General features: G+C 45.6%; 1 protein-coding gene across 1 annotated transcript in view; it reads left to right on the top strand.

Annotated features, from left to right (window-relative positions):
* LOC128704302 (carboxypeptidase B) overlaps positions 1-14,258 on the top strand; it is a 75,469-nt gene extending 61,211 nt beyond the window's left edge. Inside the window, exons 3-7 of the mRNA XM_053799446.2 lie at positions 5,072-5,170; positions 6,942-7,101; positions 10,380-10,580; positions 11,117-11,282; positions 11,886-14,258. Of these exons, the coding sequence (XP_053655421.2) occupies positions 5,072-5,170; positions 6,942-7,101; positions 10,380-10,580; positions 11,117-11,282; positions 11,886-12,504 (1,245 nt within the window). The 3' untranslated portion in view covers positions 12,505-14,258. The remainder of the gene's footprint in view (positions 1-5,071; positions 5,171-6,941; positions 7,102-10,379; positions 10,581-11,116; positions 11,283-11,885) is intronic.
* Positions 14,259-14,978: the final 720 nt, after the last annotated feature.

The following is a 14,978-nucleotide window of genomic DNA, read 5'->3' as shown; positions in this document are numbered from 1 at the left end:
CCGTGGCTAACGCGACGGTCTTGAGTTTTGAGACCCTGATCGCAGGTTCAAACCCCACCCGTGGTATGGTTTGTTTGCAATCACGTCATTACCATTTCGTGAGTTGCTATATGGAACTTAATAAAGCGATAAACAGGGCAAAACAGTCGCCATTTAAAGCGTGTTCTGCAACCTGTTTCTGTTTCACAGCCGTCAGCGGTACGAACTTTGTGTCTAGTGAAAGTGAAATACGTTGTACGAGACACTAGCTTCCAATTTCCCATAGTATTTAACCATGAGTCAGCCTTTAGTTTAAGATGACTGTATTCGTGTTAGTCATCCTGGTGTTTATCTGGGGTTCACTAGTAAAGATCATTTTCCTTAATAGCGTTACTTACCTAGTTATTTTTTATTTCTACTAGTATATGTACAGGGTATACAGGCCAAGCTGACATCAATGGACGCCCCTTGTTTTGAAGAACATTTCGGGCAAATTAGGTTAGTTTTATCGCCAGGATGCGAAGCACACCAATTGACTAACACCCAGGTACCTATTTTACTGCTAGGTGGACAGCAGGTGTTTTAAGGAAACACGTCCTGTTTCCACCCGTACCGGGGATCGAACCACGGAGCTTGTTGTGTGAACTGAGTGCGCTAGCAATCGAGCTACGAGATCAACAGTAGTGATCACGTTCCTTACTGGTGTTCACTAGTGAGGATCACATTCCTTACTGGTGTTCACTAGTGAGGATCACGTTCCTTACTGGTGTTCACTAGTGAGGATCACATTCCTTACTGGTGTTCACTAGTGAGGATCACGTTCCTTACTGGTGTTCACTAGTGAGGATCACGTTCCTTACCGGTGTTCACTAGTGAGCATCACGTTCCTTACTGGTGTTCACTAGTGAGGATCACGTTCCTTACTGGTGTTCACTAGTGAGGATCACGTTCCTTACTGGTGTTCACTAGTGAGGATCACGTTCCTTACTGGTGTTCACTAGTGAGGATCACGTTCCTTACTGGTATTCACTAGTGAGGATCACGTTCCTTACTGGTGTTCACTAGTGAGGATCACGTTCCTTACTGGTGTTCACTAGTGAGGATCACGTTCCTTACTGGTGTTCACTAGTGAGGATCACGTTCCTTACTGGTGTTTACTAGTGAGGATCACGTTCCTTACTGGTGTTCACTAGTGAGCATCACGTTCCTTACTGGTGTTCACTAGTAAGGATCACGTTCCTTACTGGTGTTCACTAGTGAGGATCACGTTCCTTACTGGTGTTCACTAGTGAGGATCACGTTCCTTACTGGTGTTCACTAGTGAGGATCACGTTCCTTACTGGTGTTCACTAGTGAGGATCACGTTCCTTACTGGTGTTCACTAGTGAGGATCACGTTCCTTACTGGTGTTCACTAGTGAGGATCACGTTCCTTACTGGTGTTCACTAGTGAGGGTCACGTTCCTTACTGGTGTTCACTAGTGAGCATCACGTTCCTTACCGGTGTTCACTAGGGAGCATCACGTTCCTTACTGGTGTTGACTAGTGAGGATCACGTTCCTTACTGGTGTTCACTAGTAAGGATCACGTTCCTTACCGGTGTTCACTAGTGAGGATCACGTTCCTTACTGGTGTTGACTAGTGAGCATCACGTTCCTTACGGGTGTTGACTAGTGAGGATCACGTTCCTTACTGTTGACAAGTGAGGATCACGTTCCTTACTGGTGTTGACTAGTGAGGATCACGTTCCTTACTGGTGTTGACTAGTGAGGATCACGTTCCTTACTGGTGTTGACTAGTGAGGATCACGTTCCTTACTGGTGTTGACTAGTGAGGATCACGTTCCTTACTGGTGTTCACTAGTGAGGATCACGTTCCTTACTGGTGTTCACTAGTGAGGATCACGTTCCTTACTGGTGTTCACTAGTGAGGATCACGTTCCTTACTGGTGTTCACTAGTGAGGATCACGTTCCTTACTGGTGTTCTCTAGTGAGGATCACGTTCCTTACTGGTGTTCACTAGTGAGGATCACGTTCCTTACTGGTGTTCACTAGTGAGGATCACGTTCCTTACTGGTGTTCACTAGTGAGCATCACGTTCCTTACTGGTGTTCACTAGTAAGGATCACGTTCCTTACTGGTGTTCACTAGTGAGGATCACGTTCCTTACTGGTGTTCACTAGTGAGGATCACGTTCCTTACTGGTGTTCACTAGTGAGGATCACGTTCCTTACTGGTGTTCACTAGTGAGGATCACGTTCCTTACTGGTGTTCACTAGTGAGGATTACGTTCCTTACTGGTGTTCACTAGTGAGGATCACGTTCCTTACTGGTGTTCACTAGTGAGGGTCACGTTCCTTACTGGTGTTCACTAGTGAGCATCACGTTCCTTACCGGTGTTCACTAGGGAGCATCACGTTCCTTACTGGTGTTCACTAGTAAGGATCACGTTCCTTACCGGTGTTCACTAGTGAGGATCACGTTCCTTACTGGTGTTGACTAGTGAGCATCACGTTCCTTACTGGTGTTGACTAGTGAGGATCACGTTCCTTACTGTTGACTAGTGAGGATCACGTTCCTTACTGGTGTTGACTAGTGAGGATCACGTTCCTTACTGGTGTTGACTAGTGAGGATCACGTTCCTTACTGGTGTTCACTAGTGAGGATCACGTTCCTTACTGGTGTTCACTAGTGAGGATCACGTTCCTTACTGGTGTTCACTAGTGAGGATCACGTTCCTTACTGGTGTTCACTAGTGAGGATCACGTTCCTTACTGGTGTTCACTAGTGAGGATCACGTTCCTTACTGGTGTTCACTAGTGAGGATCACGTTCCTTACTGGTGTTCACTAGTGAGGATCACGTTCCTTACTGGTGTTCACTAGTGAGGATCACGTTCCTTACTGGTGTTCACTAGTGAGGATCACGTTCATTACTGGTGTTCACTAGTGAGGATCACGTTCCTTACTGGTGTTGACTAGTGAGGATCACGTTCCTTACTGTTGACTAGTGATCATCACGTTCCTTACTGGTGTTCACTAGTGAGCATCACGTTCCTTACTGGTGTTCACTAGTGAGGATCACGTTCCTTAGTGGTGTTTCTAGTGAGGATCACGTTCCTTACTGGTGTTCACTAGTGAGGATCACGTTCCTTACCGGTGTTCACTAGTGAGCATCACGTTCCTTACTGTTCACTAGTGAGCATCACGTTCCTTACTGGTGTTCACTAGTGAGCATCACGTTCCTTACTGGTGTTCACTAGTGAGCATCACGTTCCTTACTGGTGTTCACTAGTGAGCATCACGTTCCTTACTGATGTTCACTAGAGGATCACGTTCCTACTGGTGTTCACTAGTGAGCATCACATTCCTTACTGGTGTTCACTAGTGAGCATCACGTTCCTTACTGGTGTTCACTAGAGGATCACGTTCCTACTGGTGTTCACTAGTGAGCATCACATTCCTTACTGGTGTTCACTAGTGAGCATCACGTTCCTTACTGGTGTTCACTAGTGAGCATCACGTTCCTTACTGTTCGCTAGAGGATCACGTTCCTTACTGGTGTTCACTAGTGAGCATCACGTTCCTTACTGGTGTTCACTAGTGAGCATCACTTTCCTTACTGGTGTTCACTAGTGAGCATCACATTCCTTACTGGTGTTCACTAGTGAGCATCACGTTCCTTACTGTTCACTAGAGGATCACGTTCCTTACTGGTGTTCACTAGTGAGCATCACGTTCCTTACTGGTGTTCACTAGTGAGGATCACGTTCCTTACTGGTGTTCACTAGTGAGCATCACGTTCCTTACTGGTGTTCACTAGTGAGGATCACGTTCCTTACTGGTGTTCACTAGTGAGGATCACGTTCCTTACTGGTGTCCACTAGTGAGGATCACGTTCCTTACTGGTGTTCACTATTGAGCATCACGTTCCTTACTGGTGTTCACTAGTGAGGATCACGTTCCTTACTGGTGTTCACTAGTGAGCATCACGTTCCTTACTGGTGTTCACTAGTGAGGATCACGTTCCTTACTGGTGTTCACTAGTGAGCATCACGTTCCTTACTGGTGTCCACTAGTGAGGATCACGTTCCTTACTGGTGTTCACTAGTGAGCATCACGTTCCTTACTGGTGTCCACTAGTGAGGATCACGTTCCTTACTGGTGTTCACTAGTGAGCATCACGTTCCTTACTGGTGTCCACTAGTGAGGATCACGTTCCTTACTGGTGTTCACTAGTGAGCATCACATTCCTTACTGGTGTTGACTAGTGAGCATCACGTTCCTTACCGGTGTTCACTAGTGAGCATCACGTTCCTTACCGGTGTTCACTAGAGGATCACTTTCTCTAGGTCATATTTCAAATGCAAGGCATGTATTTTTTGGGTGTTTTTTAGCATCTTTGTTTCATATTCTTAAACAACTGATGGTGCTCCAGGTCTCACTGACGTAAGGGACTGTTGTACATGTGTCTTATTCATCTATCTCCTTGGCATGGAAGGGGGTCTGGGTTTACCTCTGTTGTCTTCAGTTCTCCGAGATAGTTTAAAGCTGCACCCACGTCAAGGGACACCTGTGCCAATATATATGTTCTTGTCAGGCCCTTATCTTCAACTTTCTGGTTAGCTGCATAATCAGGGTCTGATAGAACTTCTCACGCAACTCTAAAAAAAAAACTGCTGAGTTTCTCATATATTTCATTATAATTTTCAGCTAACAAAGGCGTATCTTTCTTCATTCTTATTACTATTTTAATTACAGTTTTCTTCCTCTAGACTGAGGTATGGAAGCGTTTCGAATATAATTTAATAAAGGTATGAGTAGCCTACGCAATATATGAGTTCTTTTCTTAATATTCATGGCGGTGTTCCATCTGGAGGCACGCTCCTTCCTCACTGGTCGTTAAAATGTGTGATAGTTGTATTTGGTTAGTCTTCCCTCGTATTTCTGGACCTGGTCCTTGTATCTCGGGTACTGGCTCTCGTTTTCCTTTTTCCTCCGATGTCTTTGCATCATCCTTCCGTTAAGTTTGCACATGTCCTTGTGTATCTCACGACTGATCTTGTGAGTTACTCTAGAGTGTTTTTGTCTGCAGCTGTGGGTGGTGGAGGTGCCGAAGGAGAATGCGGTGATCAACTCCCTACAAGATGCTGGACACGTCGATGTCTGGGGCGGCAACTCTACACATACTCAGGTATTGCTTTTCCTCTTCACACCTGTTGCCTTGACATACATGTAGCCTCGATATATCTGTAGTTTCGACACTCCTATCCTGTAGTTTTAACACTCCTGTATAATGTACATAAGAACAGACGTTGGTTTAATTTATATTGTTTGGGAGTGGGGGTAAATCACTATTATCTTTTATCAGCCAGTATTGAGGGAAGGGAGAGTGAGAGTAGCGAAATGAAAACTTCACAGAGTGTAGCCAAGTGTAAGGTCTACACATTACTATGCTACTCACAGCGTTCAACACCAAGCATAGTGGGATGTTGCATGGTGAGATGTTGTATGGTGGGATGTTGCATGGTGGGATGTTGCATGGTGGGATGTTGTATGGTGGGATGTTGTATGGTGGGATGTTGCATGGTGGGATGTTGCATGGTGGGATGTTGTATGGTGGGATGTTGTATGGTGGGATGTATGGTGGGATGTATGGTGGGATGTTGTATGGTGGGATGTTGCATGGTGGGATGTTGTATGGTGGGATGTTGCATGGTGGGATGTTGCATGGTGGGATGTTGTATGGTGGGATGTTGTATGGTGGGATGTTGCATGGTGGGATGTATGGTGGGATGTTGTATGGTGGGATGTTGCATGGTGGGATGTTGTATGGTGGGATGTTGCATGGTGGGATGTATGGTGGGATGTTGCATGGTGGGATGTTGTATGGCGGGATGTTGTATGGTGGGATGTTGTATGGTGGGATGTTGCATGGTGGGATGTTGTATGGTGGGATGTTGCATGATGGGAAGTTGTATGGTGGGATGTTGCATGGTGGGATGTTGCATGGTGGGATGTTGCATGGTGAGATGTTGCATGGTGGGATGTTGCATGGTAGAACGTTGTATGGAGGGATGTTGCATGGTAGAACGTTGTATAGTGGTATGTTGCATGGTGGGATGTATGGTGGGATGTTGCATGGTGGGATGTTGTATGGCGGGATGTTGTATGGTGGGATGTTGCATGGTGGGATGTTGCATGGTAGAACGTTGTATGGAGGGATGTTGCATGGTAGAACGTTGCATAGTGGTGTGTTGCATGGTGTGATGGTGCATGGTAGGACGTTGCAAGGTGGTATGAAGCCAAGTAGATAGCAAGTGAATGTTACTGTGACAACACAAGAGAACACCGTTACCACACCATATGTCAGAGTGATTTTTGAAGCCTAACTTGTGTATACTGTATGATGAGAAATTTTTATATCGTCGTGTAGTGGGCATTTTGTATATAATTCCTGAGCATTTCAGGTTATAGTAATGCTTTCCTGCCCCAACCATTGTACGTTATGAATTGTTGCAGCTGTAGTGTTGCATGATATGAACTGTTGCAGCTATGGTGTTGCATGATAGTTGTGAACCGTTGCAGCTATGATATTATTATTATTAAAGATTAGCCGGTATTCTCCCGGCCCGGGCCTTTTCCAAGTGGTGGCCCGGCCTTGACTCCCTCTCTTGGGAGTGTCTGAGACCTAAGTCTCCCATGGGAGGAGGCACAAGTACCTCCTCATCTTTGGGACCAACTGTCCCCAGGCCTAGCCACAAGCTAGGCCTCTCTGGTCTGCCATCCCCGCCCCAAGGGGGCTAATGGGAATGACAGTCTTATGAGCTAAAGGCTCGGGCTCAAGCACCTACCCTACCCTAGAAGGTTTAGGCATGGTGTCGACCAGCTATGGTGTTGCATGTTAGCTGTGAACTGTTGCAGCTACAGAATCGTGAGTTACATTTTTCATTTGACTTCTTTAGGTTGTGGTGGAGCCGGAAGTGCGAGAGCTGGTGGAGGAGATGCTGAGGCTGTGGGAGATGACCCACACTGTGGAGGTAGAGGATGTGATGGCACTGGTGAAGCAGGAGAGGCGACACATGCAGGAGCTGAAGGACAACACTAGCAGACGGAGACGAGCAGGTATGGTCTTCTCTCCCCGACCCTTTCCATCACACAGTCCTGTAGGCCTGATCACTAGCACCAACAGCCTACTTGACCACGTAGTAAACAGTGAAGCCAGTGATCCATACCATTAACACCTTTAGCCTATAGATGTGTTCAGGGCCGGATTAAGGTATGGGCTTTAGGGTCTGCAGCTCAGAGTCCTCGGCCAGCTGGAGGGCCGCCGGAGATTAAGTGAAAAGTGTTCACAGTTACTTCTGTGAGTTTGTAATTATACTATGTTATTACATCACGTATATGATGAACTACCTGTAGCCCAGGGGCCCTCACAGCACCTGTAGCCCAGGGGCCCTCACAGTACCTGTAGCCCAGGGGCCCCTCACAGCACCTGTAGCCCAGGGCCCCTCACAGCACCTGTAGCCCAGGGGCCCTCACAGTACCTGTAGCCCAGGGGCCCTCACAGCACCTGTAGCCCAGGGGCCCTCACAGTACCTGTAGCCCAGGGGCCCCTCACAGCACCTGTAGCCCAGGGGCCCCTCACAGCACCTGTAGCCCAGGGGCCCTCAAAGCACCTGTAGCCCAGGGGCCCTCACAGTACCTGTAGTCCAGGGGCCCTCAGCACCTGTAGCCCAGGGGCCCTCACAGTACCTGTAGCCCAGGGGCCCTCACAGTACCTGTAGCCCAGGGGCCCTCACAGTACCTGTAGCCCAGGGGCCCTCACAGCACCTGTAGCCCAGGGACCCTCACAGTACCTGTAGCCCAGGGGCCCTCACAGTACCTGTAGCCCAGGGGCCCTCACAGCACCTGTAGCCCAGGGGCCCTCACAGTACCTTTAGCCCAGGGGCCCTCACAGTACCTGTAGCCCAGGGGCCCTCACAGTACCTGTAGCCCAGGGGCCCTCACAGTACCTGTAGCCCAGGGGCCCTCACAGTACCTGTAGCCCAGGGGCCCTCACAGTACCTGTAGCCCATGGGCCCTCACAGTACCTGTAGCCCAGGGGCCCTCACAGTACCTGTAGCCCAGGGGCCCTCACAGTACCTGTAGCCCAGAGGCCCTCACAGTACCTGTAGCCCAGGGGCCCTCACAGTACCTGTAGCCCAGGGGCCCTCACAGTACCTGTAGCCCAGGGGCCTGACAGTACCTGTAGCCCAGGGGCCTGACAGTACCTGTAGCCCAGGGGCTTCACAGTACCTGTAGCCCAGGGGCCTGACAGTACCTGTAGCCCAGGGGCTTCACAGTACCTGTAACCCAGGGGCCTGACAGTACCTGTAGCCCAGGGGCCTGACAGTACCTGTAACTCAGGGGCATGACAGTACCTGTAGCCCAGGGGCCCTCACAGTACCTGTAGCCCAGGGGCCTGACAGTACCTGTAGCCCAGGGGCCTGACAGTACCTGTAGCCCAGGGGCCCTCACAGTACCTGTAGCCCAGGGGCCTGACAGTACCTGTAGCCCAGGGGCCTGACAGTACCTGTAGCCCAGGGGCCTGACAGTACCTGTAGCCCAGGGGCCTGACAGTACCTGTAGCCCAGGGGCCTGACAGTACCTGTAACCCAGGGGCATGACAGTACCTGTAGCCCAGGGGCCCTCACAGTACCTGTAGCCCAGGGGCCTGACAGTACCTGTAGCCCAGGGGCCTGACAGTACCTGTAGCCCAGGGGCCCTCACAGTACCTGTAGCCCAGGGGCCTGACAGTACCTGTAGCCCAGGGGCCTGACAGTACCTGTAGCCCAGGGGCCTGACAGTACCTGTAGCCCAGGGGCCTGACAGTACCTGTAGCCCAGGGGCCTGACAGTACCTGTAGCCCAGGGGCCTGACAGTACCTGTAGCCCAGGAGCCTACAAAATATTAATTCAGCTCAAGATGTCAACCTCCCCGCGGCCCGGTCTGTGACCAGGCCTCGTGGTGGATCAGGGCCTTTTCAACCAGGCTGTTACTGTTGGCCGCACGCAACCTGACGTGCGAACCACAGCTCGGTTGGTCAGGTACGACTAAGTGTTGAAGTCACTGATTCACATCCCGGACACCTTCGCCCATCAGTGGTTAATAACCCGCCATCCCCATCCTACAACCTTGTCATGACCCACAGAAACACTCTCCTCTGTATCCCCCGAAATTAATATCTATTCTAAGCTAATTACTAAACTCATTTATATAAAAAAAACGTAATTTTTCCCCTCGATAAACTCATTACTCGACAAGTCGAAAAACCATAATCCTAATCGAGAAATAAGTTTAAGTATTAAATATAATGTCTACTTACTGCTTGTGAATTATTATTATAATGTAAAAGAAGCGCTAAACCCAGTAGGGTTATATAGCACTGCTTGAGAAACATTACACCTCAATAACTGATCACACCATAAATGTCCAATAACCGTCATACAAGTGGTTATCTTACATTCAATTTACCTGAAAATAAAAACAAAACCGAATCAACTCTATTTCCAATTTATAGAAGATAATATAAGATAAAGAATATTCAAGGGATGAAGATGACGAAATAGTCAAGTTAGAAGAGAGATTGATGAGTTGATTCAAGTTTATCTGCTACACGAGGGTCATAAAGGTTGCATGTCACCTGTTCCTCACCAGCCAAGAATACTTTGTCCCTTAGAGTTTACGAGTAAACTCGGCATATATACAGTGAGAGAGACACACCTCAAGGTATATGTATATTCCGTGAATGATAATACCTAGAAGAGGAAGTGTGGGGAATAGTGTAACAGTCACACTCTCTCTGACACAAGGAAAATATTTATATTGAGAAATTCACCAGTGTATATTTAATTTTATATATAAAAATTTTGATTTGTCACTATATTTTTACGTTTTGTAGATATTTAAAAATATTTTAAATTTAAAATTTTCAATAAATTAAGAAATAAATAATTAAAAATATTTTATATAAAATCATATATTGTAGTGGGGAGGGGTAAGCCAGCGGAAGTCCTCGGTCAGATGACCAAAAGCTCCAGCTGTGGGTCATCATATAACTAAGACCCGTGTCAGGAAACACTTGTCCTGTTTCCTAGGAGATAATAAACATTATACCTACCTACCTGTTCACCTAGCAGTAAGTAGGTACCTGGGTGTTAGCCGCCCACTGGTGTGGTTCGCATCCTGTAGACAAGTTAAATCTAAGTTGCCCGAAGTGCTCTGGATAAACAGGGGCTTTCTGATGTCAGCTAGGTCTGTATAAGTTGTATAATGTACTTGTAGAACTAAGGATTATTATTATTGACACATGTTTATTACAATTTTATACCTGAGGTAACGTATCAAATATCCTCGTACAGTCCAACCCCAAGCGATGGACTGGAACACTTACCACAACATGAACGACATCGAGGGCTACATAGGCTGGGTGAACCACACTGGTGGTGGCTTCGTTGAGGTACTGGACGCTGCAGCTTCAGTCGAGGGACGCAGGGTGCTCGTCGTCAAGGTCACAGACCCCAACTCTCCACAACCCAAGAAGAAGATCTGGATCGAAGGAGGTAATAATGGAAATAATACTACTAGTAGTGATCTGTCTTTCTCTGTCACTCGATCTAGAGCTTGGGGTCATGTATTATATGGGTTAAGACATGTGTACAACAGTTGGGTATCTATACTGAGGAAACGTTTCGTCTGCTTTACAGGCTTCTTCAGTCGAAAAAAAGATAAAGAGGTGCCGAAATACTGGAGACAGCAGAAGCAGTGGAGAGGCAAAGATGAGGTGATCAGTTCCTCAGTGTTTTGAGGTGGTCAGTCTCTCTTAGTCATGGAGAAGTAGTTTTGAAGAGATCATTTCCTTAGCCACCTTGAAATAGTAGTTTTGAGGTTGTCAATCTTTCAGCCTTGAGAAGTCTTCAGCTCCAGTCTGGATTAAATAAATTGAAGATAATAAAATACCCAACTCCTGCACATGTGTCTTACTTAACTATCTGTCGGTATCGTCTATATTAATATACTTACATTCATCGGTTATGTTTTTTTTAGGTGTTGTGCCTTTCTAACATGTTGTTGCTAAGGGCTGATAATCTTATTCCAGGTATCCACGCTCGGGAATGGATCTCCCCTGCTGTTGCTACTTATATCCTGCACCTGCTGGTGACTAATGAATCATGGCGAGAGCTACTTAAGGTGACAGAGTGGTACATAGTGCCCGTGGCTAACCCTGATGGCTACCAGTACACCTTCACCTCAGAAAGGGCCAGGTGAGTCTCCATTTCTTGAACCACTGCTGCTAGGCTGTTGCTTTATTTCACAAAGAAATTTTTCAGGCATGGTAGGCACGGTTATTGATGGGGCAATAAATGCCTCTGTACCTACCACAGAATATACCGTCTCAAAAAGCTTGTTTTATCATAGCATTATTGTAAATGCATATTTATTATTATAATTATTATTTTTAACACGTTGGCCGTTTCCCACCAACGTAGGGTGACCCAAAAGAAAGAAAAATCCCCAAAAGAAAGAAAAAACTTTCATAATCGGACAACACTTTCACCATCATTCATACATAATCACTGTCTTCGCAGAGGCGCCCAGATACGACAGTTTAGATAGTCACTCCAAACTGTCACTCAGTTTGGAATGATTATTATTATTATTATTGTTATCATTCAGTGAGGCAATCTTGAGAGGAGAATCCATTGTTTGCTCGGTAGAGATATGGGAGAAGCAAATAGTGCTTGTCGTAATTAGGAAATGTATGATAGAGCCTCCAGTGCGGCATGCGCTGAATGCCCCACAGGGGTTTAGAGCTGTGCACAAATATAATAATAACAGAGTTATATCACAACTGATTTTTCTTCCAGGCTGTGGAGAAAGAACCGCCGCGACAATCTATCCAGTGACGGCCGGTGCAAGGGAGTCGACCTCAACCGCAACTGGAACTTGAAGTGGGGTGTAGGAGCGTCGAGTAACCCTTGCAGCGAGACTTACAAAGGACCTATGCCATTCAGTGAACCTGAGACGAGGGGCCTGCAAGCCATGATGAAGTCTATAGGAGACATCGATCTCTTCATCACTTTACACAGCTTTGGTCAGACTATCCTCTATCCCTGGGGATGGACGCGCAATGCTCCAGCGAACGCTAAACAGCTGAAACGTTTGGCTAAGAAGTTTGCCGACGCAGTGAGGGACGCATCTCGTGGAGAAACCGAGTATGAGATTGGTGGCTCAGGGCCACTATATGGTCTGGCCTCAGGGGCTACCGACGACTGGGCATACGGGGAACTGGGCGTCCCTTTCTCTTATACTATCGAACTGCCTGACCAAGGGAGATATGGGTTCCTGCTGCCGGAGACTCGCATCAGCAGCACTGTGACGGAGACAGCAGCGGGTATTCAGTGCATGATTGGTGCCCTTACCAACACTGGCTTGTGTGCCCAGCGTCGGGTCAGACAACCAGATACCTTCTGGTTCAGAGGCTGATGCCACTAAAACACTCGGTCCTTCATTTTGTTTGTCGTAGAAAATATCATTACAATTCAACAATGAATGAAACAATAAGCTTATAACGTGTTTTCTCGTAAGATGTTGTTCTTAAATTATAATTATTTATACAATGTTATGTGGAAGAAACTAAAACTAGTCCATAAATAGTTTATATAAAAATTGCCTGGAAGCACCTGTTTTGACAACGAAATTTCAGAATACAGTATTAGGCAGCTCTTCACCTCACTATAGGCGAGGATACAACTGCCGTTCGTATGAATACAAGAATCTTCTGGTTTCTGAAGAATTGGCAGATGTTGACAAGACCGTGTGTACTCCAGGAGTATGTTTCACTCAACCAGCTGCTGGAGGAATACCACCTGATATCCATCCACCAGCTGCTGGAGGAATACCACCTGGTATCCATCCACCAGCTGCTGGAGGAATACCACCTGGTATCCATCCACCAACTGCTGGAGGAATACCACCTGGTATTCCACCACCTGCTGGAGGAATATCACTTTGTATCCCTCCACCAACTGCTGGAGGAATACCACATGGTATTCGTTTCCACCACCTGGTATCCCTGCACCAGCTGGTGGAGGAACACCACCTGGCATCCCTCCACCACTTACAATAACAACTTCTGAGCAACAGATAAAATCAACTAAAAATGACAACTGAGTTACATCGCCTATAAATTACTTATAAATTTTATTTAATTCTATTTAAATTTTATTTAATTCTAAAGTTAACGAAGTATATCTGGAGAGAGTTCCGGGGGTCAACGCCCCCGCGGCCCGGTCTGTGACCAGGCCTCCTTAGGTCAGTGTCCCAGGATGCGACCCACACCAGTCGACTAACACCCAGGTACCCATTTTACTGATGGGGAACATAGACAACAGGTGGAAAGAAACACGTCCAATGTTTCTACTCTGGCTGGGAATCGAACCCAGGCCCTCACCGTGTGAAGCGAGAACGTTAACCACCAGGCCACCAATGTTATTTCGTAACCCCATAAATGATACAATAATATCAGTTTATTTATAAAAAAAACATTGATGAGTTAGTATTTGCTGTCCTTGTGGAACAATAAAATTATTTTGATTTTAGGCAGGTTGTCCTTTGAATTTTTTCTATTGCGGTAAACTTTTTGTTACATTATGTTTAAGTAGTTAAAATGTCTATGTTATTATTATTATTGGGAGGGGCTAAACCTGTAAGAGTGGAAGCTGTAAACCCGTAAGATGAGTGGCAATGAAGCTGATTGGTTATCTGATTGTAGAAGAGGACTGGAGCAAGTCGACCGAGATAAACTTTGAATCTGATTGATCAGGTGATATCTGATTGGTCAGGTGATATTTGATTGGTCATTTAAATCTGATTGGTGAGGTAATATCTGATTGGTGAGGTAATATCTGATTGGTAAGGTAATATCTGATTCGTCAGGTGATAACAGATTGGTCAGGTAATATGATTGGTCAGTTGGTGAGACAGGTGGTGTCTGATTGTGAGATGAGACAGGTGGTGTCTGATTGATCAGGTAATGAGGCAGGTGGTGTCTGATCAGGTAATGAGGCAGGTGGTGTCTGATTGGTCAGGTAATGAGGCAGGTAGTATCTGATTGGTCAGGTAATGAGGCAGGTGGTGTCTGGTTGGTCAGCACCTGTACCTGATAGGTCAACTACCTCACCCGTGCCGCCATGGTTCATTGTATATGAATTTATAATAAAAAATATTCTTAAAAATAACATATCCTCTCTTAGTTCACCATTCCTCTTTTTTTACAAAGTTTAATTTACAGGCAAAACTTAATTTACAGGCAAAACTTAATTTACAGGCAAAACTTAATTTACAGGCAAAACTTAATTTACAGGCAAAACTTAAATTACAGGCAAAACTTAATTTACAAGGAAAACTTAATTTACAGGCAAAACTTAATTTACAGGCAAAGTTTAATTTACAGGCAAAACTTAATTTACAGGCAAAACTTAATTTACAGGCAAAGTTCAATTTACAGGCAAAACTTAAATTACAGGCAAAACTTAATTTACAGGGAAAACTTAATTTACAGGCAAAACTTAATTTACAGGCAAAGTTTAATTTACAGGCAAAACTTAATTTACAGGCAAAACTTAATTTACAGGCAAAGTTCAATTTACAGGCAAAACTTAAATTACAGGCAAAACTTAATTTACAGGTAAAACTTAATTTACAGGTAAAACTTAATTTACAGGCAAAACTTAATTTACAGGTAAAACTTAATTTACAGGTAAAACTTAAATTACAGGCAAAACTTAATTTACAGGCAAAACTTAATTTACAGGCAAAACTTAATTTACAGGTAAAACTTAATTTACAGGTAAAACTTAATTTACAGGTAAAACTTAAATTACAGGCAAAACTTAATTTACAGGCAAAACTTAATTTACAGGCAAAACTTAATTTACAGGTAAAACTTAATTTACAGG

Source organism: Cherax quadricarinatus, chromosome 84 (assembly GCF_038502225.1).
Source record: "Cherax quadricarinatus isolate ZL_2023a chromosome 84, ASM3850222v1, whole genome shotgun sequence".
NCBI lineage: Eukaryota > Metazoa > Arthropoda > Malacostraca > Decapoda > Parastacidae > Cherax > Cherax quadricarinatus.
Note: the sequence above shows the minus strand (reverse complement) of the source record. Positions and strands in the feature narration are given on the sequence as shown.